This window comes from Myotis daubentonii, chromosome 8 (genome assembly GCF_963259705.1).
Source record: "Myotis daubentonii chromosome 8, mMyoDau2.1, whole genome shotgun sequence".
NCBI classification, from domain to species: Eukaryota; Metazoa; Chordata; class Mammalia; order Chiroptera; family Vespertilionidae; genus Myotis; species Myotis daubentonii.
The window spans coordinates 5327388-5352070 of NC_081847.1; the positions used below are offsets into that span (position 1 = coordinate 5327388).

Here is a 24683-nt window from a genome sequence, read left to right on the forward strand (position 1 = left end):
GCTCGCCTTCTAACACTTCCAACATGCTGATGTATGTCGTCTTCCTCCCTCCCTTCCTTCCTTCCTTCCCTCCTTCCTTCCTTCCTTCCTCCCTCCCTTCCTTCCTTTGTTGTGTTAACCTTAACCCTAGATATTTTGTCCACTGACAGAGAGTGGAAGGGAAGGAGGGAGAGAGAGAAACATCAATGTGAGAGAGACATTGATCGGTTACCACCTGCACATGCCCTGACTAGGGCCAGGGCGAGAACTGCAACCCAGGTAGGTGCCCTTGACTGGGAATTGAACCTGGGCCAACACTCAAACCACTGAGCGATACCGACCAGGGCCTATGTCATCCATCTTTGGTGTGACTTCTTTTCTCCCACCCAGGCTCTATACTCCTTTCGGGGCATACATCAATTAACACCCCCTCTCCAACTAGCGCTGGCTCCTGGGATGTCACCCCAGAAATGTTAACTGCGCCCCCAGGTGCTAATGGGAAAAATGACCCCACAGCCTCCTGGCTGAAGAGTCCACCAAGCAAGAGGCTATGTCCGCTCTGCCTAGGTCAGAACCAGAGATGGAGAAATTCCAGACAAGTCATAAGGCAGCTGTTCCTTTGAGAGAACAGCTGCTCTGTGCTAATCTCTTCCTGGAATAAACTGTTACTAGTTAATTTAAAAACTGCATAGAGACCAATTATTAACAAATCTGTGGGCTTATTTTTAGCAGGCGCTATTCCTAATAAGTCTCGCTCTGAGCTCCTGCCCTTCTGGCTGCTCATTTGCTCCCGGAATTTCCCACAGGGAGTGGCAGGCTCCCCTGGAGTCACCAGGCTCTGTCGTTGCTGTTGGGGGGATTTCCCTCAGTTCTGCTTTCCTGTGGGGACACACGAACAGGGCTGAGAAGGGGCCGGGCATCATCTCCGCGCGCTCAAGGCTGAGCACCTGCCCTGAGCCCTGGCCTGAGCAAGGCTGCTCTGGAGCGGAGGACTGACCGTGGACAACACAAACCCCTAAGGCAGTGGTTCTCAACCTTCTCAATGCCGCGGCCCTTAATACAGCTCCTCATGTTGTGGTGACCCCCAACCATAAAATTAATTTCTTTGCTACTTCATAACTGTAATTTTGCTACTGTTATGAATCGTAATGTAAATATCTGATATGCTATATGTGTTTTTCCGATGGTCGCGACCCATGGGTTGAGAACCGTAGGCTACAATTAGGAAACCATGAGAAGAAGACCGTCACTTTAAAATGTCGACGCTGTTTGCAATAATTATCTTAAGGGAAAGGCACATTCCATTAAATTCAAGGGAAGGGGAGAGGGCAGGAGCCCCTCACCCGCAGGGAGGCTGCCCAGCCAATGGAGGCCGAGGCTACGCTGTTCACTTGCTCCATGTTGTATGTTATTAAATGCCCCCCATTACCTCTCCTGCTAAAAAAAATATGAGATAAAACAAAGTATTCCTAATCTTTTGCTATCTTTAACCATCTACTTTCGAGGATTAGGGAAGAACGAAGCACAGAGAAAGCTGGGGGCTGCCAGCTTCGCCCCACGGCTCACTCCTTCCTGAGCCCCAAGCCCACGTGGAGGAGCCCAGGAGCCCGTGGCAGCTCCGGGCGGTCACCGGGCATCCCAGCTGGAGCAGGCTCAGCCTGCAACCTCGGCCTCTCACTGGGGCCTGTTACCAACCTTCACATGCCTCCCGCCCCTCCCCCAGCCCAGCTCCCTGACTAGAAGCCGGGCACAGTGCCTGGAGGGCAGCCCCCTGCGCACTGTCCCAGCCACTGTGCAGGGGGAAGGGCGGAAGGGCCCACAGGGATGCCCACTGCACCCGGCAGTGTGACCTCAGGCAGGAGGGACCCTTCTTTTGGCACCAAGAGGACACCAGCAGAAGGCATGGGCCTCTGGGAGCCTCAAAACTGCGCAGGGTCAGATCTCCCACTGTCACGGCCAAATGTGCAGGGGCCTCCAAGAGGCTTCGCTGGCCCTTCTCTGCATGATGGGAGATGGCTAATAGCAGCTCGCAGTCATCAGGACCTGCCCGCAGAGCAGGTGCCGTGCTCGACGCTGACAGAGACCAGACACCTGGCCCGCACCACCCTTCCAGGTCGGCCCTGCAGCAAGCCTCACTGTACAGGTGGGAAACCCAGGCTCAGAGATGGCAGGTGGGTCTGTCAGCATCACACAGACCCAAGTGTCGGACACAAAGCACCCACCGTGTTAGAGGCACAAGGTTCTAATACGGGACTGACTGAGCCTTAGCCCTGGGAGGCCCTCGTCTATGAGGGTAATAGGCCTGCTGTGCAGAAGCCCATGGCCCCAGTGAACCCCCCCCCCCCCCCGCCAGCCCACTCCTGAATCTGTGTGTGGCTTGCCTGCTCTTCCCAGAGGGGAGGAGCCTATCCCCCTTGACCTGGCCCATGTACCATTCTCATAAAACTAGGCAGAACAGGTCCTAGCCCTCAGAGGTCCTGTGCATTTCTACCACTGCCACAAGCGACGTCACTGGGGCCCAGGAGAATAGGGGCACGTGGAGACGAGCCACCCTGCTGAGCCCAGCCTGGCTCTTAGCCACATCGGCAACACCATCAACCTGCCGACACCAGGAGGGTCGCTCAGCGCTGCAGAGCCCTGAGGTCTGGAGATGCCTTTGCAGCAACCGACATGCCTGGTGGACAAGGAACTGGACACAACACAGAAGTGGACACGTGTGAGCATCTGGCATTCATTACAGATGTGGCCTGTCCTTTTACCTGTCCACATGGTATGTCCCTACCCAGACTGCGAGCATCCAGGATGAGTGGGAACGTGTACATCAGCCCTGCGCCACGCTCGCCGCACACAGCGGTGCTTAACATGTGGGCAGATGAACGGAGGCTGGCGAGGTCCCGGCGGCCGCGTACACCAGCACCCTCACTTCGCTGGGACCGGCACCACCTGTGTGACTTTGCCACGCCCCTGTCCTTTCACACTTCAGTGTAGGACCACCACCCTGTATTAATACTCTAAGCCCATCTTCACTTGCATGTGTCCCCAGTCATACATGAGGATAAACAGGAAAATAAAGTGCCAGGAGGCCCGGCCCAGAGCCCCGGTACTGAGGCAGCCCGACGCTGGGCACACTCCAGAGCGTTGCACACAAGCGCCTGCTGACGAAGGCGCCCAGGTCAGCAGCAGGCTGGCTCATCTGGCTGCAGGCACAGCCGCCCCAGAGTGGACGCTGCCTGAGACGATGCCTTCCTGCCACAGGGAGGGGAAAGGTCACTGCTGGCACAGTTTCCTGACTTGATTTAAATCCCCTGAGCTGCTGGTTACAACATGGCAAACATTTCGTCTGCCCCTGGACACAAACTTCCCAGAAGTAGGCAACCACATGTAAAAAGCACTAACGGTGTAACTCATCAGCAGTAGGGAGGCCAGGGCTGCCTTTAACAGTGTCACAGGTAAACAGCCCATCACAACGTGTAACAAATGTATTTGCCAGCACAGCTCTCACCCGCCGTTCTTGGCAGATTCATGTCCTGGCTGCCAGCTAATCAAAGTCGTCTGCTTATGTCGTCATGCCCATGAGGTCAGGGGCGTGGCCAAGTTCCCATCCAAGTGACTGGTTTTAACAAAGAGACACCAGCCCCAGACCATTAAAGACGGGACCTTCGACAACCCTGCTGATTGTCTGCCGCCACCTTGCCTGACTTTCAATAAATAAATCTGGTTCTAGTGGCCATTCTAGTTAAATGAGCTGGGAAATGGAAGACCATGGCTGTGTCTGAGCGTTTATGCCACTGCAGATATGTATACATCTGTGGGATGGATGCTTGAAGCAGGAGTGGGGGGAACCACATTTACTGTTCCCTCTAAAGGACACATGGCCGTCTAGCAAGATGCATGATGAGGCCAGCAGCAGTGGGGGGTGGAGTGGGCGGGGCAGACAGAGTGGGCGGGGCAGGCAGAGTAGGCGTGGCATCAAACTCACCTGGATTCAAGGCCACCTCTTCATACATATGTGCCATGGCTGGGTTACCCAGCCTCTCTGACCCTCTGGCCCTGGGACCCTAACTTAAGAGTTTAGAGGAAGATGGAATAAAAAGAAGGATGATGGCCCCAGAGTTAACAACAAGCACCTTTCCACTCCAGCCACTGCTAATTTCCCAGACGGTCAGCTCTGTGAGGGCCAGTGACCTGACCAGGCTTGTTTTTCTGAGAAATATTATGAGATGGGAGGACAGACATAACGCTCAGGCTTGAATCACACATCTCAGTACAACCTTTAGTTTCTTAGCAAAGAAATGCCATGGAGCATAACAATCGCTTCGGCCTCCCTGAGGTTCTGTCTGCGGGAGGTCTCACAGGGCAGCCCGCGGGCACATGCAGCCGATGCGTCGGGGTGGGGTCAGCTCTTCTGCTTGTGTTTCAGTTGACACGACAAGGACTATCGTTGACAAGGCAGAAGCCACTCTTATTCTCCCTGCCTTCTGTCCGGCTCCCGTTAGGGGAGCCATGCACATACCTAAAACAAACAGCCCAGAAACAACAAACACACCCACATTTCCCACACCCCAGAGCTGACTGTGGTGGCTGGATGCCCTCTGGGCAGGGAGGTGTGTTCACTGGGTTGGCTCCCAGGAAAGCAAGGTCCTGAGTCGGCAGGCAGACACCCCTTGGCCGGCCACCACCCCCTTCTCCCGCCTGGAATGCGTACTTGTTGCTGGAGCTGCAGAACCATGCCATGTACCCGGAGCTGGCAGGGGCATGGCCACACCCTGACCCTGCAACCAAGGCCGGTGGGCTTCTGCACTTCTGATAAAAAACAACCCCTATCTTATTCCAGCCAGTGCTATAGGTTCTCCACCCCATGAAGCCAGATCAATTCCTAACTGACAAACTTGCCAATATTTAAAAATCCCATTTCACACAAAAGTATGGATTTCCAGCATATCTCTGAAAATAGGATGATCTGGCCGCCCTGAGTCCGCATTCCCGCACAGCGAAGACCTGCTCGACACAAACAGCCCGCAACCCGGCTCGCCCGTTTGCGAGACTGCCAGCCCCTGGGGCCCCGCACTGGGGACCCCACGTTAAACAGTGTCCTAGTTCTGGAGTAGATCCCAGCTCTCAAATCCAACAGCAATGCGTCTCAAATGCTCCCGCATGTCTCGGCTATACCCCAGCTTTTCCCGTTGGCTGTTGCTGTGACATTTACCACCCACCCCAGTGGAGTTGCTGGTGGGCACAGAGCACCCACCCTCCACACACCCACACCCACGGCCGCAGCCGCAGCCGCAGCCGCCGGGGCTGCTCCACAGGCTCGTGTTAAAAACCTCACGGTGTCCTTCAAGAAGGTGCCCTTCCCAAAAAGTACTCACCAAGCAACGCGTGAAGAGTGAAACAGTAAAAGGACACATTCAAATCCTAAGTCCAGCGGTGAGCTAGCCCATAATTACAGGACCAGGGCCAATAACTCAGAGAAGGTGGGGGCCCTGAGGCAGGTGGGGTGGGGCAGCATCAGGGAGGAGGTGGGGGCAGAGGTGGCCTGGGAAATGGCAGTGATGGGAGTGCACAGGGGTCAGTGCGAAGGCTGGGCAGGAAGAGACTGATAGAGGCAGCGTCCACCCAGCGGCCACTGCTGCCCTCCGTATGGACCAGAATCAGAGCCAGAACTCAGTCCTTCCCTCTGCTCTCATTGCCGGCTCCTGGGCAGGGACCGCGTGGCTGGTGCTGCCCTGAGACAGAGAGGGGCGGGGTCCCCAAGTCCTGACGAGCCCCAGGCCAGTGGGCAGAGCATCTCCCAGGTGGAGGAAACGGCGCCGAGAGGCTGGCTGGCTGGGCCCTGACGGAGCCAGCTGGGGCGGATGGTGATGGACCGCGGGCCGCCCACTGTGCCTCCCCCGTCCTGGGGTCCACTGCCTCCCAACTTCAGAAGACGGAGCTATGGACGGACAGCGATCAGAGGTCTCTGTGCGGCGTCTCTCCTGAGAGCCTGAGATTCTGAGTGAGGGTGGCCGGGTGCCACAGTGGAGCTGAAGCCCTCGTCCCCGCACCCCCAGTCTGGCCCACTTGGTGATCGGGGCCCAGTCCAGACCAGTGTGGCTGTGCCTCTAAGAGGACAGAATATTCTAGATCTACGCTCTCCAATACGACAGCCGCCCACCACATGTGGCCACTCAGCACTTGAAATGTGGTCTGGTAGGAAAAATTTTTAATTTTAAGTTTTTTTAACAGACTTAAATTGCCACAGGTAGCTAGCGGCTACTGTACTGGACAAGACTCTCTTGAGGGAGAGACAAATAATGAGCTAGTTTGTCAAATAAGAAGTGAGATCAGCCGAAACCGGTTTGGCTCAGTGGATAGAGCGTCGGCCTGCGGACTGAAAGGTCCCAGGTTCGATTCCGGTCAAGGGCATGTACCTGGGTTGCGGGCACATCCCCAGTAGGAGATGTGCAGGAGGCAGCTGATCGATGTTTCTCTCTCATCGATGTTTCTAACTCTCTATCTCTCTCCCTTCCTCTCTGTAAAAAATCAATAAAATATATTTAAAAAAAAAAGTGAGATCAGTTCAAAGGGAGACAAGAAGAGGAATTCTGCTAAGATGGGATCTTCTTGGTCTAAATAGCCACACAGGCCCTGGGAGGGCCCGGGACAAAGGGGTCCCTCCTCGCTGCCAGTTAGGGGAGGGGGGAGAGAACAGAAATTTCAAAAGCAACCAGTCATTTTCTATAACGAATGTGCAGAACTTTCGCAATCAGAAAACACTCTAAGTTTTTTAAACTCCGCATTTTTCAGAGTGTCCAGCGTCTATTTTTAATAGCCCCGAGGAAGCTGACAAGGTACGTAGAGCATAGTATACTGCCAACTAGCCACACAGACACTCCGCAAGGCGCCAGGGCAGGTCCCCAGAACCCAGGGCCCTGGGCCAGGGAAGGCTCGAGGAATAGGCTGGGAGATCCCCGGCAGGGGGCTCGGGTCTGCCCCCATCGCCCACCAGGCCGGGTGCCGCTCCAGGGCTGATGCCAAGGAGAGACACGACCAGGTTTAGGTCTGGAAAACGTCGTGCCGTGGGCGATGGGCAGAGGAGAGGCCTGTGACCGGGCAGAGGCGTCTGGGGCAGAAGGTGGTGGCTGAGACGAGCGGAGGACGCACAGCCACTGGGAACACGACTCCGTCCGCAGGAAGAGCATGTGGCAAGGAAGGGACCAGCGTGGGACCAGGAGTCGCCCTGGGCTGGCCATGTGTCCGTGTCTGCCTGCGGCTGGGAAGACAGTGGGCTCTGAGCGGGTGTTCCCAGCTCAGGGGTGGACTGTCCCTGCAGGAAGGGGGCTGGCTTGTCTGCACTCGCTCCCAGTCCTCGCTGGCTGTCACTCAGCTGCTTGTCCACAGAGACCCGTCCAGCCGGCAGGAGGGCCCAGCACCTGGCCAGCCCCACACCTGTCAGCTAGAGCCTGGCGTCTGCTGCTTGTGCCCTGCATTCCCCATACACTCACTGAAGGCTCCTGCGTGTGAGGTCTGGGTGGGACTCTGGGCCGAGAGGGGACAGTCCACAGAGAATGGGAAAGACCAGGACCCTAGGCCAGGAGGAGCGCCACGGGCAAGTCTGAAGCTGGGGCAGGATCAGGGTTGGCTGGGGCAGGGCAGCTGCTGGAATCCAATCAGGTGGACAGGAGGGCCTTCTGAGGTGACATGGGCCCAAGACCTGCAGGAGGTGAAGGGGAAGGCAGGACACCGAGGTCTGGAGAACAAGCCAGGTAGGTCGGGCGGGACTCACATGGACACACAGACACAGAAATTGTCATAGAGTCCAAGACCACAGCTGTGGGCTCCGTGTGGTCACCTGTCCAGCCCCTTTGGCATCACCTGGTGACTTGTTGGAAATGCACATTATCAGACGCCCACCCCCCTTCGCCCTGCACAAGTTGGGTCAGGACACTGGGCATGGCCGCCGAGCCTTGCCGGTGGTTCTGATACGCACTCAGGTTTGACGATGAATGAGTCAGCCCCAGGGGACACTTGCAGTGTCTGATGACGGTTTTGGTTGTCACAACTAAGGGCTAGGGTGCTACCATCATGTAGTGGATAGATGCCACGGAAGCTGCTGACACCCCAAATGCACGGACGCCCCTCAGCGGTGCCGAGGTGAAGACCCTGCCCTGGACCAAGATCGAGGTTCCCCACCTGCTTGTACATCAGACCCTCCTGAGTAGAATCTTTAAAAAAGCAAACCGAAGGCCACCCAGAAATGTTTTGAACCCTGTCTCAGGTGACCCCTGGCCCAGTCTCTGGTCCCGGCATCTGGAACCAAGGAGACACCCGGGGAGGGAGCTGGCAGCGGAGGGCCAGGCACTGGTTACGCAGGGAGCAGGAGAGACCAGTGGACCAAAGCCAGGGGCCAGGCAGTGAGGGGACAAGACGGAGGAGGCTGAGGAGATGGCAGGGGATTGGACAAGAAGGAGGTCACAGACCGCCCTCTCTGTGCTGGACCCCGGCCAGGGCAGGCCACACGCTGTGGAGGCACAGACAGCCTTCCCAGGGCTGGGAACACGCGGGGAGAGGAAGCAATGCCCCTGGTGGGCAGGAGCCCCTCTGAAGCAGCAGAGGGTGTGGGACGCTGCCTACGTTTGTGACATGCTACCTTGGGGAGAAGACCTGTCGTGTGGGAGCAGAGTACTAGTGAGGGTTACGGAGAGGAGCCTGTAGAGAGGCAGACAGTCCTTAATGGGGCAGTGACGTAGGGTGAAGGGTTGGCCCTCGGGGACATCTCTCCCGCCTGCCGCTCCGTCTGCGGCCACTGAGAGGTTGCGTGCACTAATAACAACACGGCCACAAGGTATGCTCCGGCTCACCAGCGATCGAGGAGCCACACATTTCCACCATGAGACAGCACGTGTCACTCCTTGAGCAAGAAAAACCAGATCACTGATCTCAGGTGTTGGCGAGGCTCGGGAGAGAGCGCCCTCTGAGATTCTGGAAGGAGCCTCAATGGTACCTTTTCCAGGAGGATGCAGTATCACAGAAATAAAACACATGGGTCCCTGTGACCCAGACATCCCACCAGCCGGGACCTGCCCTGGAGGAAGCTCACAGGTCAGCGCAAGCAAGCTCACCTGGGTAACTGCCACCTTGTTGCTTGTTGTGGGTAAAACTAAACACAATGCCAATGTCTAACAGCTAAACTGCGAAAGCACATTCCTTGGGCCACATGCGGCTATTGAACGAGAGAGGAAAGTGGAGGAGTGGCATGTGGTGTGAGCTCCGCCATCCAGAGGGGAGCAGACTCTCCAGCTGAAGAGTCTCGCGTACCTGCACTCGAGCCTGAGGTTCATGAAATGCCTTTTCCCAGAACAGGTAGCTCTCACCTGCGAAAGGTGCAGAGCAGGACTGTCTGTTCCTTGCGTCCCAGGCATTGCCCCTGGAGAGAGAAAGGGGTGCCACAGCTCACCCCAACAGTGTTCTGAGTTTTTACTAAGAAATATCAATGCACTAAAATGCATCTGGGGCACAGATAAGTGCCACTGCGGGCTGGTTTATAAAATAGAAAATCATCAGATTCCCAAGTCAAGTGCGACTTGACTTGGTGCCAGGTGAGCGCCCAGCGGGCGCACCGGCTTCAGTTTCCAGGAGTAGCCCTTTAGAGCAGCAGGTGGACAGGTAAAGAGATCCCACAGGGAGAGCAGGGTGAGGGGCTGGGTGACAAAATGACTCAGGGTGGTGCCATAATTGGCCCCAAACACCAGACTCTCTGAGAGAGTCTGAAAGCCCCAGGAACACACAGCAGGAGAGGGTCCCCTCGGGACTGGTGGGCAGCAGACTCTTCCAAGCCATCTGAAAAAGAACCTTGAGCTAGATGCCCAAAGAGAAGCATGCAGTGCCTCAGAAGGAAGTGAGTCCCCCATCCGAAGGGGTATGCAAGCACATGCCAAGCCAACCAGGCAAGGCGGTCGTAGGAAACGCTCCCTCCCCTCGTCCACCTCTCCTGCTTTAAGCATCCAGGTTGCTTCCAACTTGAAGATTCTGACTCCCTTTCCGCCAGAACCCCTCTGCTTAACACAGTCCATGAGAACCGCATTGCTGGCTGCTGTTGAGGAAGGTCCCACCACTCCCAGAGTCACACAGACCACTGACTGACACCTCAGACTCTGCTCTCTGGGTCCCAGGTTGGCCACTACCCAGAGATGGACTCAGGGGTTTCTCTCTACCCCGGCATCATCTGACCAAGCGCACCCAAGCCCCTTCCCTTCGGCCTCTCTCCTGGTGGACAGGCACCAGCGACCTGCCTGGCTCTACCGTGAGCCCTCCATTCCCACCGACAGAGGCATCCCCTCAGACAGTCAAAAAGCCAAACCCTCCATCTTTTCCTTTTCAAGTTTGCTTCCTCTGGCTGCCAGGGAGACAAAGGAGCCGGGAAGGATTCTCTCGTGATGAGCCACCCAACTTCCATAATTGGAACGATCGTGGCTCTGCTTCAGCCGAAGAGAAACACCAACCCAACTGGAGCGCTGAGGGCTTAATCCCCGATTCCTCATCAAAGCCTCAATTAAGCCTTCAGGGTCTGCTGTGGCAGCCTCTGCTTGAAACTCCGACCAAGGGAATGAACTGGCCTCCCAGATAGAGAAAAGCCAGGGATTTCCTCTGGCCGGCACCTTAGTTTGACTGAATGATACAGTGTCAATAGTCCTAACAAAGAAATGGCACAAGCCTTGAATGGGTTTATTGTTTAAAATTTCAAATCGGGCTCTGGTGCCCACAGAGCTGCCTTTAATGGGTCTTTCTTTGCGGTCAGACAGGAAAGCCCCTCTGTTTCAGTGGAGAGACTGCCCCCCAAAGCCAGGCCCGCCCAGCCCCAGGGATGGGCTTGACTTGGATGCCCACCCTGTATGGCGATGGAGTCCCCATCTGGGGTCAGCGCATTTAGAGAGAAGCCCCCTCAAGGGAAGGCGAGGACAACTTATTGTCAAAACAGCATCTGGGAAGGATGGCACTGGTCTGAGGGGAGCTGGGTCCTGTGTGGGTCCAGAGCACCAGTCTGCTGCTTCTTTTTTGAGCCTGCGCTTCAGAAGCTCAGACTTCTGCCTGTGAAGTGAAAATTGCCTTCTGGTGGAGAAAGGTTTTAATGATCACTTTGCTTCCTGCGTCTCCATGGCGACCAGGCGCTCAGAGCCCACCCCCCTCCTGCTTTATTAGGCCTTTCTTCCTCTCTGGAAAGTAATCAATCAAGACACACAGCCGCCTTTGTGGCCGGATTTATCACCTACACAATCGAGGCTGCCCGGGGTGGGAGTGGACGAAGTCCATGTAATTTACTGAACCGGTCTCTGTGCCTGCGCTCGCGCCCCTTCATCGCCTGCTGGCCGCTCTGGGCGCACACCTGCCGGAGGTGGGCAGCGCCCAGGTGCGCCGGCCACTCCATAGCCGGGCGTCCCGAGGAAGCCCCTCCGGGAGGCCCAGGAGCCGGCCTGCCAGGGCGGGGCCGCCGGCCACCGGGGCGGGGGCGGGGGAGGGGCAGCGCCCGTGCAGGCGGCGGAGTCGGCACCGGTCTGCCTGTTCCCCAGGCCAGCCCCCGGGAAGGGCAGCCCCGCGGAAGGCCCACGCCCCCACCAGCCTGCAGGAGGCCGACGGAGCACCGGGCTCTCCCTGCGAAACCGCTCCTTGGACAAAGGGCTCGGCGGCGCCCCAGCCGCGTGACAGGGGGATGCGAATTGCGGAGCCTGGGCCCCCGGTCCCGCAGGGGCTCCCCAAATGCAGGCGGGGCGCGGAGCAGTGCCGGGGACGTGCGCTCCGCACCGCTGCCCAGGCCTCCCCATCCACCCGGCCCCGCCCGCGCGTTACCTGGGTTCTCCCCGGCGTCGGCGGCGGCCGCGGTGTCAGCGAGGACGCTGGGGTCACTCTGCGAGCGGCCCCGCGACCCGAGGCAGCTGCTCGCGTCCTCGGACGCAGCCATGGCCCGGGCGCAGGGCAAGTTGGAGGGAGCCGCGTGGAGTCAGAGCATCCGAGGCGGCCAAGGTCACTGCCGAGGGGGCCGGAGGGGGCGTCTTTGTAAAAAGCAAAAGGAAAAAGGCCCCGGAGAGGGAAGGAGCCGGAGGACCGCGCCGGGGCCACGAGACAATAGCCTCGCGGCCGCAGCCAAGCGCATCCCTGCGCGCGGCCTCGCGCTGTTATTTATTCGTGTTTATTCCCATTCTTCAGTCTGTATTCCAGGAAAAAAAAAAAGTTGAACCAGGAAATAAAAACTTTTTCTTGTCAGTGTTTCGTGCGTGCTTGGGGCCGGGGGTGATGTCCAGAATTTCTAAGGGCGCTCCCTCCCCCCACCCCACCCCACCCCACCCCCCAGTAAAAAAGGAAAAATGAAGAATCTTTGCTATTGCAATTGCTTTAATCTGAAAGCTGTTCTTGGAGCATCTGTTGGAAAACATTAGGATTCTCCCATCATGCCGCGCGAGGAGCATGACGTCACAAGAGAGGGGAGTGAGAAGGAGCGAGGTGTGGGGAGGGGTCTCAAATACCTGGACTGCAAGCCGCTGCCCTGGGAAGGCGGGGCTGGATCCTGAGTTAGGGACCGCCCCTCACACCCCAGCGGCTCTAGAATCCAGAGAGCTCCCAGGTCCCCCTCCCTCCCCCACCCCCCACCGGAGGGAGGAGACCCTGAGGGCGCCTCCCCTGGAGGCAGGGCCAATCTCCCCAGCAGCTCTGGCAGCTGGTGTCCTGGGATTTGAAGGCCATTGGTTCCCGGGGCCCAGGCTCCACCAGGGGGGAGCGCCCCACCCGGCCTCATCCCCGCCCACCCCAGCCCCTCCCCACGGCCCATTTTGAACTTGACTGACTCATGGCTGCCTGAAGCTGTCATTCCCCAGGCCCTGGGCCCTGGCCGGGGAGAGGTGAGGGGGGGGGGGGGCGGTGGGCACTGGTGCTTCCAGGGAGGCTTCCCCAGCGCCCTCGAGGAAGGGGAGGGCCAGGCAAGGGGGTGACACCCGGGCTGCCACTTACAGAGGTGCCCTCCCAGGTGCTGATGGGCAAGGCTGGCATTCCAGAGGGTGGTGTGGGGACGAGGCCCGGCCCAGCTGTGTGCTGAGGTGTGTGCTGAGATGTGTGCTGAGGTGTGTGCAGCGGTCCTGTTTCAGCCCCTCAAATGCCCAGGGGACAGGAATGGCTCCTTCCTGGGTGGCTCCTTCCTATCTGGCCAGCATCCACGAGGAGGGGCATGGCCTGGAGGGAGCAGCCTGGAGTGTCAGAGGGAACCCAGCCAAGGGCCTGAGAAGCACAGGCTGTGGGGAGTAACATGGGTGGTCCAGAGGGTTGAGCTCTGCAGCAGGTGCCCAGAGAAAGTGCTCAGTCAGTCAGTCAGTCAAGTCAGACAGCCAAAATGTGCACCGAGCCTCCTGCCGCTGGGCACCACCCAGGCATGGGGATCCCCAGTGAACAAATGCAGAGACCCCAGGGGGCTCCAGGAGGAGAGGAGCCGGAAGGGTGCAACCACCAAGAGATGCCTTCAAAACATTTCATGACAGTTGACAATGAGTACAGTGAGACAGAGAAACTAGCAGGGCCTATCCTCCATTCTTTATCCACATTAGAGGCTGATGGTCGGTGTGGGCCGAGCGCTTCAGCCCCACGTGAAACCCCCCTCACAGGGCCCTGGGAGGTGAGTGGCTGTCGTCCCCACCTGAGAGCTGAGGACACCTGCCCAGGTCGCAGCCAGGATGTGACGGGGCAGGGATACTGTCCGCCCGGGGTCTGTCCCCACGGGTCCTTGGGCAGCCCCTGGCCCAGAGCTCCGCAGCCATGCTGAGACCTGGCCCCCAGGCAAGTCTCAGAACCCCCACCTCACGTTACCAGCCCCGCAGCAATATGAGGAGGCTGTTGGCTGCCCAGCCAGCAGCAGGTGAGGAGGCGGGCCCCCGGGTGGGTGGGGAGGGCAGCCCAGGGCACCTGCAGGAGGAGGGAAGGAAGGGGCACCATGGCCTCCTGCCCTCTGCCACTCACTCACCCGCAGCTTCTTGGCCTCCCCTCCTCCCACTTGCACTGCCCCCGACTTGAGAATTTTCTTTAAACTAACTCTTTGCACTTAAAAGTGTTTTAAAAGAAACCACCACCAGCAACAGAAATGCAGCCCCCTGTGGTCCACGGGAAGGACCAGGACTGCGGTGCAGACTGGGGGAGTCCCTCTGGGCTCCGCCTTGTTAGAAAGGATGGTGAGCGGGGTGGGAGGGGAGTCCTGCCATCCAGGCACCACGCAGAGGTTCTCCTTCGTGTTTCCAGGGGGCTTTTCTGTGGGAGCCAGTGCTCTGTGTTACCTTGTCTGGGCTCCGCCTAAAATCACTGCTGTCACTCAGGTGGTCTAGCGCAGCCCCCATTCCCAGCCCCCACCTCGGGGCGGGGCTGAAAGGCACAGAAGGCCAGGACCTGGGGTTGCCCAGGACTATGGATAGCGAGGAGGCAGAGGACAAGCGACCACAAAGCTTACTTCTTAAAATATATACTGTAATGAAGTACTGTGATTTGTTACAGCTTGGTGCGGGACTGGTCATCATATTTTTCTTGGGTTTTGAAATGTTCTGTAATAAAAAGTTTTAGATTAAAACAAACAGGGGGCCCCCATGCCTACTGATCAACAGAAAATAAAGTCTCCTGGTGAATTTGGCCCATAAAGTCACCCACTGCGACCAGGACCCCGAGCCTGGGAACAGCTGGTGGAGGACATTTCTCTGGAGGAGGGCCCAGCCTGGAGGACCCTCAAGGGGCCTCAGTGAATGTCATCACTGTCCCTCCTGACGGGGACGCACACTCTGGAAACCCTACGGGCCAGCCCGGCTTCATAATGGTCCCGAAACAGAAACCAACGTCCATCAACCAGTACGTAGATAAATAAAATGTGGTCAAGCCACCCATCCACGGTAACCTCGCTCAGCCACAAACCCCCGACACCTGCCACGACAGGGATGGGCCCTGAAACATTAGCCAAGTGAAAGGGACTCCCACACTTTTGCTTTTTGATGTTTGCCTGGATAAGGGGCGCGGGGGAAGTAACCATCAAGTCTGATATTTACTGTGGGATGGGAGGATCAGAGAAGGGGGGTGGGGCAGAAGAGGAGGGCCCATTTGGACACCTGGCATTAGACGTGATGCGGATAAGCCGGCTGTCTGGGCGCCACACCCACCTAGAGTCATGGACACTTTCTGTCCCATGGGGGGGATGACGGAAAGGGCACGGGCTCTGGTCCCACAGACCTGCCGGTACCAGCTGCAGGCCGGTGGCCCCTCTCTGGGCCTCCGATTCCTCATCTTGGAAAGAGCATGGTCGCCCCTGCCTGGCCATTCCATGACGACCATCGGGGTCAGGTGCTGAGCCGCATGGTGGTGGCTCTCACAGACCCTCCTGCAGGGCTTCAGCTCCAGCTGCAGAAGGCCCACCGCCCTCCAACCAGACACACTAAGGGGCACCCGAGGCACACGGTGGGCTCTGCACCAGGCGACCACGGACGTGAGCTGCAATGACAGGACCTGGAGGGTTATAGCGATGCTGGCTCTTGTTCTGCTAGAGACTTCCTTCTCACCCAGGACCCTGGGAGAGCCGGAGCCGAGGACCTGGCACTGGGTTCGGATGCCAGGGGTGTTTGTCCCAGAAAACAAGGACTTGCTAACTGAATGAGTGAACGCACACGCGGTGTCTTGTCCCTGGCATCCCTGCTCCAGCAGTGAGGGCTGGGTCCCCAGGGCCCAAGTCACCTCCAATGGCTCAGAGGCACAGAGGCACGGAGGAGGCTGCCTCCCGCCCCCTAGACCACAGGCCGTGTGGCTTCTCATCCGTCAACAGAAACAGAATTAAACCAGCAAACTCAAAAAAATAAAGAAATAACTGCGCTGTCCACACACGCTCTTAGGGAACCAAGTGAGTGGGACAAGAGGGCAGGAGTGAAGACAAAGCCACGCCCACTGAGTAGGTGATAAGGGAGGGAGCCGCGCCCTCTGCTGGTCACGGGAGAAACTGCGCCCACCGCGGCCACCTGGCTGCATGCTTCCTGCCTTTGAGTGTCCCGTGGGGTCTGAAGCTGTAGCCCGCACCATGTGGCTGCAGTGACACTCGTAAGGATGGAATGCCAGCAACTGAGGACGGACACCTGAACGAGCCTTTGCAGATTTCCTGTAACAGGAGCAAACATCCTACCATCCTTGGGTATTCATTTACTTGACATGTAGCTCTCATCATGCGTCAAACACTGTTCTAAGAACTTTGTAATTATTAATACGACTAATGCTAAAAATTAACCACACGTGGTAGGTACTATTAGATTCACGTTCTGCAAGTCAGAGGCAAAGTCCTTACTTGCCCCAGCAGCAGGGACAAGGTCCGTCCAGGTCCCCCCAGGTCCGCCCAGGTCCCCCCAGGTCCGCCCAGGTCCGCCAGGCCCTCTGCTCCGCAGCTCGGAATGCTACTGCACCAAACACATCCTAAGTGGCAGATCCGGCAGCCTCGTGCCTGTTTGGATCCCCCTAAAAGTCACTGACTTGATGATGATGAGGGGGAGGAGCAGGAGATGGCAGTGGTGGCATTGAAGGATGACTGCATGTTTGCACCTTACCGAGGATCTTACCTGCGAAAGACCCCAGCACACAGGGGGTGTGAATAAGGCAGATACAGTGAAAACAACCTAACCCCAATGGCTGGCCAACAGGATAGCCACACTAGGAAATGGTACAAGCAGCTTTTCTGAATGACATGAATCTGTGTATTCGAACATCACTGGAACTCCCTACTTCCTGGGCGAGTGGGTACGCTGCAGCATGGCATAAAGAGAGCCCAGCAGTCACAGACACCACCGAGTTCCCTCCGCCCCCCACAGGCTCAGGTTAGCATGAAAGTGGCGGCAGGGTCTGTCTGGGCAGCTCTGTCCTGGACCGAGGGCGCGTTGCCTCCAGGAGAGAGGAAAGGGCTGGGCCCAGGACGGGGCCATCGCCTCCCACAGGCAATGCCTCTGCTCCGCAGGGCAAGGAGGTCCCACAGCCTCCCACGCTCCGAATGCTCCGACTGAATGAAAGGGCCAACGCGCAATCCGTGGGGACAGCGCTGCTCATGCCGGAGCCCGCTTTCCAAGAAGATAATTCATGTTTCAAAATGGTCTGTGCAACCCAAGCCCTTTCTCCAATGCAATGTGGGCATTTTGATATGTTTATTGGATTTATATTCTAAAGGGACGTCTCTTTTCCCACGGGAGACGGCAGAGCCAGACTTACGGACTCCCGGAGGGGGTTAATGCCACCAGGCCCCGTCACAGACGCAGCGGGCCCTGCATGTTTGCAGCGTCGCGACTGTTCCATAAATCAAAGAAAACCCATCAGGCTCGGTTTACAGGCAGTACTTTCAAAATAAGTCGTAAGTCCTGGGCTGCAGCGATAACTCCAGTGTCCACTTGTTGAGAACGATAAATAACGACGGCTGCGTCCAGACTTTCACAGAGGCTGTGGTCTCTTTTGGGGCCCACGATTCCTTAAGCCGCCGTGCACTTTGCAGCTGGTACATCTACTGGGGTTCTGTATTGGGGCAGCATGATTTTGGCAGTTAGATTCTGGCACCTTCACCAGTCTCTGTTCTGTATGTGATAGCAGTGCCAGGGATTCCAGTTAATATTTGTGTCTGTTACTAGTCCAGGGACGTGGGGTGCAACAGAAATCACTCCTGGCATGTCACACTGCAGCATTCGGAACCCCTGGCCCTCCTGGCTCTCTTCAAGGGCTACTTGGGGGACCCATGTTCACTCAGGCTGTGGTATAAGACGGAGCCCCAGGACTTTAGGGAAGTGGGCCCCAGAGGGCTGTCGGGAGGGAGTGAAGGTACAGAGATCCACGCGGGGTGGCTTCGGCTCCTGCCAGAACCTTAACTCTCAGCAAAGCTGAGAAGCTGGCCTTCGTCAGGAAAGGCACGGGCCTGAAGACCACACGGATCCACCAGGCTTGATCCCAGAGAAACGTCCTGGAGAACTTCAGGCTCTGCTTTGGGTCTGATTGATGGACTCACTCCTTCATTGATTCATTGGTTCATTGTTCAACGAGTATACTAGTACATTGAGCACAGAGTATGTGCCAGTCATTCCACAGGGGGAGGAGCCCTGGTACTCAGACAACAGCACGTGCAAAGGCCCTGGGGTGAGCAAGCACTGGGCACTTTGAGGAGCTAAGACAGGGAGAGCAGCATGCGGTAAGGGTGGGGTGCAGGCCCCGAACTCAAAGGGCCTCATGAACCATGGGACGGAGGGTGGAGCTATCCTAGGAGGAATGGAAAACCCAGGAGCGTCTCCAGTCAGGAGAGAGAGTGGATTTATCTTCTCTCTTGGAAGGTTCTGTGTCCATGGGGAGTAGAATACAGTGGAGGGTGGCAAGGAGGGGCTGGGAGACAAGGGGGCACATGGGGTGCTGTATTCAAGAGGGAGATGGAGGGAGGCAGCCTGGCCCCGGGCAGGGCAGTGGGAACGCAGAGCAGTAGACGGAACCTGGATATGTTGTAACTGTACTCAGCATCTCCTAATTCAAAGGTACCCCGCAGCTAACCTGCAATCAAGGAAAAATTCCTGCACACAATAACTTGAAATTCAGACGATTACCAGCTGATTCGCGTGCTCTATAAGTTTGAGGGAGGTTTCCGTGTTAATGCCAGGATTCCTCGCAGCAGGACTCAGCTGTCCCAGCCCCATGAACTTGTGCAGCTGATGCAAAGAGGTCACATCACAGTGGTGTCACCCCGTGTATACCGAGCGGTTTGCTGGGGGCAGACCCGGCTGGTCCGCTCACCCACAGTGTGGCCAGCAGAACTCTGATCCCCCAGGACTCCTGGCCCTTCGCTCGGCCAGACACTGCCCCGGGCCTGCTGTGAATGCTTTGCTCAGGGGGCTGGCTGAGGGTGGGGAGGCCATTCTGGAGACCAGATGGCCCTGCGGAATCACAGGACCCACAAAGCGAAGGGGAAGATGGGTGGGGCGTGGCATCCCAACGGCAGGATGGGCTGCTTTCTGCCGCCAGCCTCCTCATTTCCAAGGCAGGCAGCTCCCAGGGAGCCAAACTAGGGGCATCCAACTGGGTCCCTGAATTAGGCACTAAGAACGTCACTGCCTTCCAGAACAAAAGGCAGAGAACGGAATTGAGTTTTATGGGAGATAGGAGAATAAAACGACTAAGAATCCAGGCTTGGCCCAGGGTCAAATTCAGCCCCCAGCTGCGTGGCCTTGGGCAAGTCAGTCCAGCTCTCTGCCTCCGTTTTCTCATCTGCACAATGGGCTCACACCTCACATGCAGCTGAGCAGGGGAAGGAGCAGACCAAGGCCAGGCTCGTCCGCGTCCATCACCGGCTCCTGTGACCACCACTGTCCCCACAGAGACCTCTGGTGGCTCCTCAACGGCCCCACTAGGTGACCCCCGCGCACACCCAGCGCAAATGACAACGGAACTACTCTGTACTGTCACTCATGACCACAGTTCTCCACATCTGACATCACTCCCACCGGCAAATGAGAGGACCGTCTCCTTTATTTTTTACTTCCCCAATGTTTAACCAAGAGGCAAAAATAAATAAATAAATAAATAAATAAATAAATAAATAAATAAATAAGTAAGTAAATAAATAAATGGAGTTAATTTACAATGAATATTAGTGGATTATAGGAAAAAGCACAGACAGCAAAGCCACTAAAATAAAAGTAGAAACTGAAGTTTGCAGCCTGCCTCTACTGCGCCAGGGTCCTCCCACCGGAGTGCATGCGGGGTGGTGCTTACAGGGACTTAGTCACCAACGGCGGGTCACACTTGGTCAGACCGCTGCGTGGACACGCAGGCGTGCAGACCTGCAGTCCCTAATGTGCAGGAGAGATCTTATGGAGGGCACGGTCCTTCTTAGTCCGTTCCCCTGGGAAACCCACCATTCACACGCCTGTCACCTGCCAGGGCCACCCCGGTGGCAGGAGGAGTCCAACAGGGACGCCACTGACAGATGGCGAGCCGGGCGGGGAGGGTGCGCTGACTGCCAGGCGCCCACGGGAGCAGAGGCTGCAGGCGGCTCGAGCGCCCACCTCGAGTCGCAGTGTTCACACGTGTGCAAGTCGTTCCAAACTGCATGGACGTGAGATGTGCTTCCAGGGGGCTGCGGGCGCCTCCTGAGCCCGCTTCCTGCTCTTCGAGAGGGGAAGTGAGGCTGGATCTGGGGTTCTGGTGCTAAACGCTGGGCCTTCGGGGAGAAGCCACAGACTCTTCGAGCAACAGCCGCGCCGGAGGGAAGACATTCCTGTGAGCCTGGGGGTGGCTCCACTGTTTCCACAGGGGGGATGGGGGGCCGAGGGGGCAGGAGGAAGGGCCTCCACCACAGACCTGCTGCTCGTGCTCTCAGCAAGGCCGAGAGATTGACAAAGCACCTACTATGTGCCAGGCCCTGGGCCACATGAGTGCGCATATCTGCAGCATCACTAACAGGCCAGTAAGCAGACGAGTTGTGCAGGGGTCCCCGAGTCCTCCGGTTCAGGGGTCCCAGGATGGACGCCCAGGTCAGACATAGTCATACTCACACTGTGACTGATGGCAGTGAAGGGACACGGGGGCGGCTGGTGCACGGGGTGAAGTCCAGGGGAGCGGGAAGCCTGGTCTCCTCCCACTGGAGTCGCAGGAGACACCCGGGATGCACCAGATGCGCCGGGTGTGAGGCCGTGAGGAGTGCTGTCTCCCACAGGCACGACAGAGACCTGGCACCTAGGGTGTGCACCTGGGCAGGGCCCGCGGGCACCCGCTGTCTGGCACATCCCCAGATTCCAGACCCCAGGAGGCAAGCGGTGTCTGCATAAATTGTGCACCGGGCTTCCCATTGAAGCCCTGCATTCGCATACTGTCCTCGGAAGCAAATTACAGTGGTTTGTAAGGAAACGTAAAGAAAAGAGCTGTAAGCTCCTTACCAGGGAGCATGGGTGGATGCTACTACCAAACGTCCTGGTTTGCCCGGGACTCAGGTGTGGGCGACAGAGGGCCACACACTAACCCTGACGAGCTCCGGGAGGCCAGCAGGGCGGGCCCTGGGCACTCAGGACCGAAGCCCCCGTGGGATGGTCTGCACACGCGTCCCCACTCGGAGCCGGCCTGTCCCAGGCCTGTAGCTCCCCGACAAAGGCCCGTCTTTACCGAAAGAGAGCCTGGCTCTTGTCTGCCTGCATCTCAGAGAACAGACCTTTGCGATGTCAAGGTAAAGTCCTTTCCAGAGCCCTCAGGGCTCACCCCCCGCACAGCACAGGGGCCACAGGGCCCGTGCTCTCCTGTTTCGGGAGCACCGTCTCTGGGAGCCCTCCATGTGAACTGCCCTGAGCCCTTTAGCATAAAAGAGGAGTGTCTCTCCCTCTTGCTTTTCATCCAACCTAAGAGGTTCCCCGCTTTGCTCTCCCGCCTCCTTAACCTGCCCTGCTCAGGGTGTCGTGCACCCCCCTCAGGACTCCCCCTTTGATGCTAATGTATAAAATATGCTGCAAAACCACCAGTCTCCAGAGCATGTTCTCAGTCCACTGAGATTTTGCTTCCCTGCAATTGTCATCAGTTTGGCTTAAATAAACTCACAAAAATTCTCTAGTTTGGACATTTCTGATGTGGACACAGGGGTCCTTGGGATATGGATGCCCAGAGCTAAGGCCAGGCCATCCTGGGCAGACTGGGAGAAGGTGCCAGAAAAGATTGATTAGAGACACAAAATGATAAAGAAAAAACATGATACATTTTACTGCATCGAAAGTAAAAACCTGGGGGTGTAGCGCACAGCACAGTGACCACGGTGAAAGGCACTGTTTTGAAAGTTGCTAAGAGAGTAGATCTTAAAACTTCTCACCACAAGAAAAACAGCTGTGACTCTGGAGTGACGGCTGTTAGCTAGACGCACTGTGGTGGTCACTTCGCAATAAGCATACACATCAGGTCACTGTACTGCACCCCCGGAAGCACCGTCATGTTACATGTCCGTTATATTAAAAACCAGAACAAAAAACCGTCTTCCAACCAAAGACTGTAAACCAAGTCAGAAGGCAAGCCACAGAGAGACCAAAACAGCAGCAGACAGGGTGAGAGTCCAGGACACATAAGTTGTTATTGCAAACCAATCAGAGACTAGCAACCTGGCAGAAACAGGCAAAATGAGAGAGTGAAATCCCAGCAGTCAATGAGCATCAGAAAAAGCCTCTGGAGCAACCAAGGGAATGCAAATTAGTCCCAGGAATTTCCCCTTTTCTGCTGCAAGACGGGCCACCGTGAGAATCTGCACCTTCCAGCACCTGGAGGAAAGGCACCTCGGCCGCTGCTGCTGGGAACAGCTGAGCACCCACAGAGAGCGGTACAGAGGCCCCAGGAGGCGAGTGAGTGTGTGTGTGTGTGTGTGTGTGTGTGCATGTGTGATGCTCACGTAGGCCCCCCCCCCCCCCCATGGAGCAGGTCTGAGAACGACCCCCATGGCCACCGGCCTCAGAAAGGCTAACACAACAGTGGAATATCCTACAGCAATTAGCAAGACTCTATTAACCCAGATAAATCTCCAAGACACACTGAATGGAAACAGTGCGTTTCAGAACAGGACGTCCTGTTTTCAGATGCCATTTCTTTAAAGTCCTTACAGGAAAGAGTGCTGACCGGCGCCCCCTGACACCCAGCGCAGTGCCGGAGTCTGGTGGGCACCCTGCACTCGATGGTCACCTGGGGGGGTGGGGGGGAAGGAGGGAGAAGGAGGAGAGGAGGGAGCCGGTTCCAAGAGGTTGGCCTCGTTTAAGGTCTTCACTCCTCACTTGGAGACAGGATTCAGGAAACACTTGTGTCATTATCCCCCCCCACACACCCCAGAGAAACCAGTTGCCTGAATAGAACACATTACGAATTCACCTGACAAATATTACGAGTGCCAGCTGTAGGCCAGGCCTGGTCCCACGCCTGAGGATCATTCATGTCCCTTAAAACACAAATGGAGCCACCACCTTCATCGGCTAAGCTGACCAGCAGACAGCAGTCCTTAGGGTGATGGGGGCGGGCAGATACACCTGGGTGAGGGACAAGCCACAGGAAAAATGCCCAGGCTCCTGGCAGGTGACTCCCAGCCTTCTACTCTGCCTGGACTTGCCATAGGTGACCCCAGCCCGCGGTGCGAGGTGCATGTCAGGTGAGCACAGGAGGGCCCCACACTGTGAGGGTGCAGCTGGAACCCTGCTGGTGTTGGCGATGTCCCGCGCTCTCTCTCCATCTTCTGCCAGCACCCCTGGTTTTCTTTGGGGGTCTCAGGCCTGTGGGGCCGGTGAGCTGGCCCATGAGCTGGGCCTTAGCCGCCCAGCTCCCCCCATTCCCAGGCCACGGTGATGGGGTCAAAGATGGGCAGTGTGACCCAGCCAAGACCAGGGCACACAAGGGGACACTAGCTGGAGCCCCCGAGGCCGCCTGGCCTTGGACACCCAGTTTCCTGAGCTGACAAATGCTCCTTTTGCTTCCAAAGGTCTGGTCACTTGCCACCGGAAAAGCCTGCTGGCCCAGCTGGTTGTCATTAGGATTTCAGGAGAACCGGGCAGCTCAGAGCCCACGTGGGTCTGGAGAGTCCCTGGCCTTGGGGAGCCGGGCCCAGCCCTGAGCTGGCCAGGGAACACAGCACCACTTCCAGCTGCCTCAAACAGCCCCCAAGACACGACTTTTAATGAGCATCAGCTGACATGTGTCATGATATCATCGATCACGCCTTTCCCTTCCAAAAATTTAAAATTTAAAAAAAAACTCATTTGGTGCAGAAATATCCCAGTACGAGTCAGAGCTTCCAATCAGAAGTCGAATTCTGGAAGAATGGCTGGCTGATTTATTCCTAAATTAAAGCAGCGCTGGCCACAGAAATAGCACACGGTCCCTCCATGACCATCCCTCCATGACCATCCCTCCAGGGCTGGGAACTGGGACCCGCCCAGAGAGAGCTCTGGGAAGTGGCGCACGAGTCGGGAGCCAGGCTGCAGGTGGCTGCTGGACAAATCCTCATGGGCACAGGGGGAGAGGGCCAGGGGACCTCCCCAGGTCCAGCCGTCAGTATGCCCAGAGTGGTGGGCACACAGCTGGGCTCTACCCTGGGTCCCTGATGGCTCCAAACCAACATTTGTATTTGAACTGGGGTCTTGCCTGACTCCACACCGAGAGGCAGAAATTGAGCCCCACTCCTGGAGAGGACAACATGGTCCTGGGGGGCCTCCGAGGGGGACCACTGCCCTCAGCTCCAGACTCAGACATGCCCACTCCACAACCTCAGGATGTCAACAGGCCTCTCCAAACGGGCACAGCCTCCTCCCGCCAACCCCTCCCCCACAACCAGCCTCCCTCCTCCTTGGCCAAGCCTTCGCCCCAGGTGCGTAGACACAGACTGGGTGGCTTCCAGGCTTTCAGGCCCCCAGGGCACCAGCGGCCGACTGTCTCAGCCACCTCGACCTTTCTGTCCAGAGAGGCCGCCCACTGAGCCCACTGGCCCTGGACCACCAGATGCGCTCTCCGTCACAGACAGCAGGGGAGGCAAGTCCTCCGCCTAAAGCCCGCCAGTGGCCTCGCCAGTGGCTCAGACCGCACGTGTGAAATGCCCATGGCTTACCCTGGACCGAGTCCAGGCACCCACCCCCCTCCCCATGCACACAGGTCTGCAGCCTCAGGACCCTCTCTGCTCCCCAACTCCACCCAGCCAATTCCCATCTCAGGGCCTCTGCCCC

General features: G+C 57.3%; 1 protein-coding gene across 3 annotated transcripts in view; it reads right to left on the minus strand.

Moving 5' to 3' along the window:
- Nucleotides 1–24683, minus strand: part of PHACTR3 (phosphatase and actin regulator 3) — a 160434-nt gene that overhangs the window by 133504 nt on the left and 2247 nt on the right. Inside the window, exon 1 of one of the 3 annotated variants that reach the window (XM_059705163.1) lies at nt 11803–12257. The exons of the other annotated variants lie outside the window; for them this stretch is intronic. Within the exon in view, the coding sequence (XP_059561146.1) occupies nt 11803–11914 (112 nt within the window). The 5' untranslated portion in view covers nt 11915–12257. Of the gene's footprint in view, nt 1–11802; nt 12258–24683 lie in introns of those variants that run through there. 3 annotated transcript variants of the gene reach the window in all.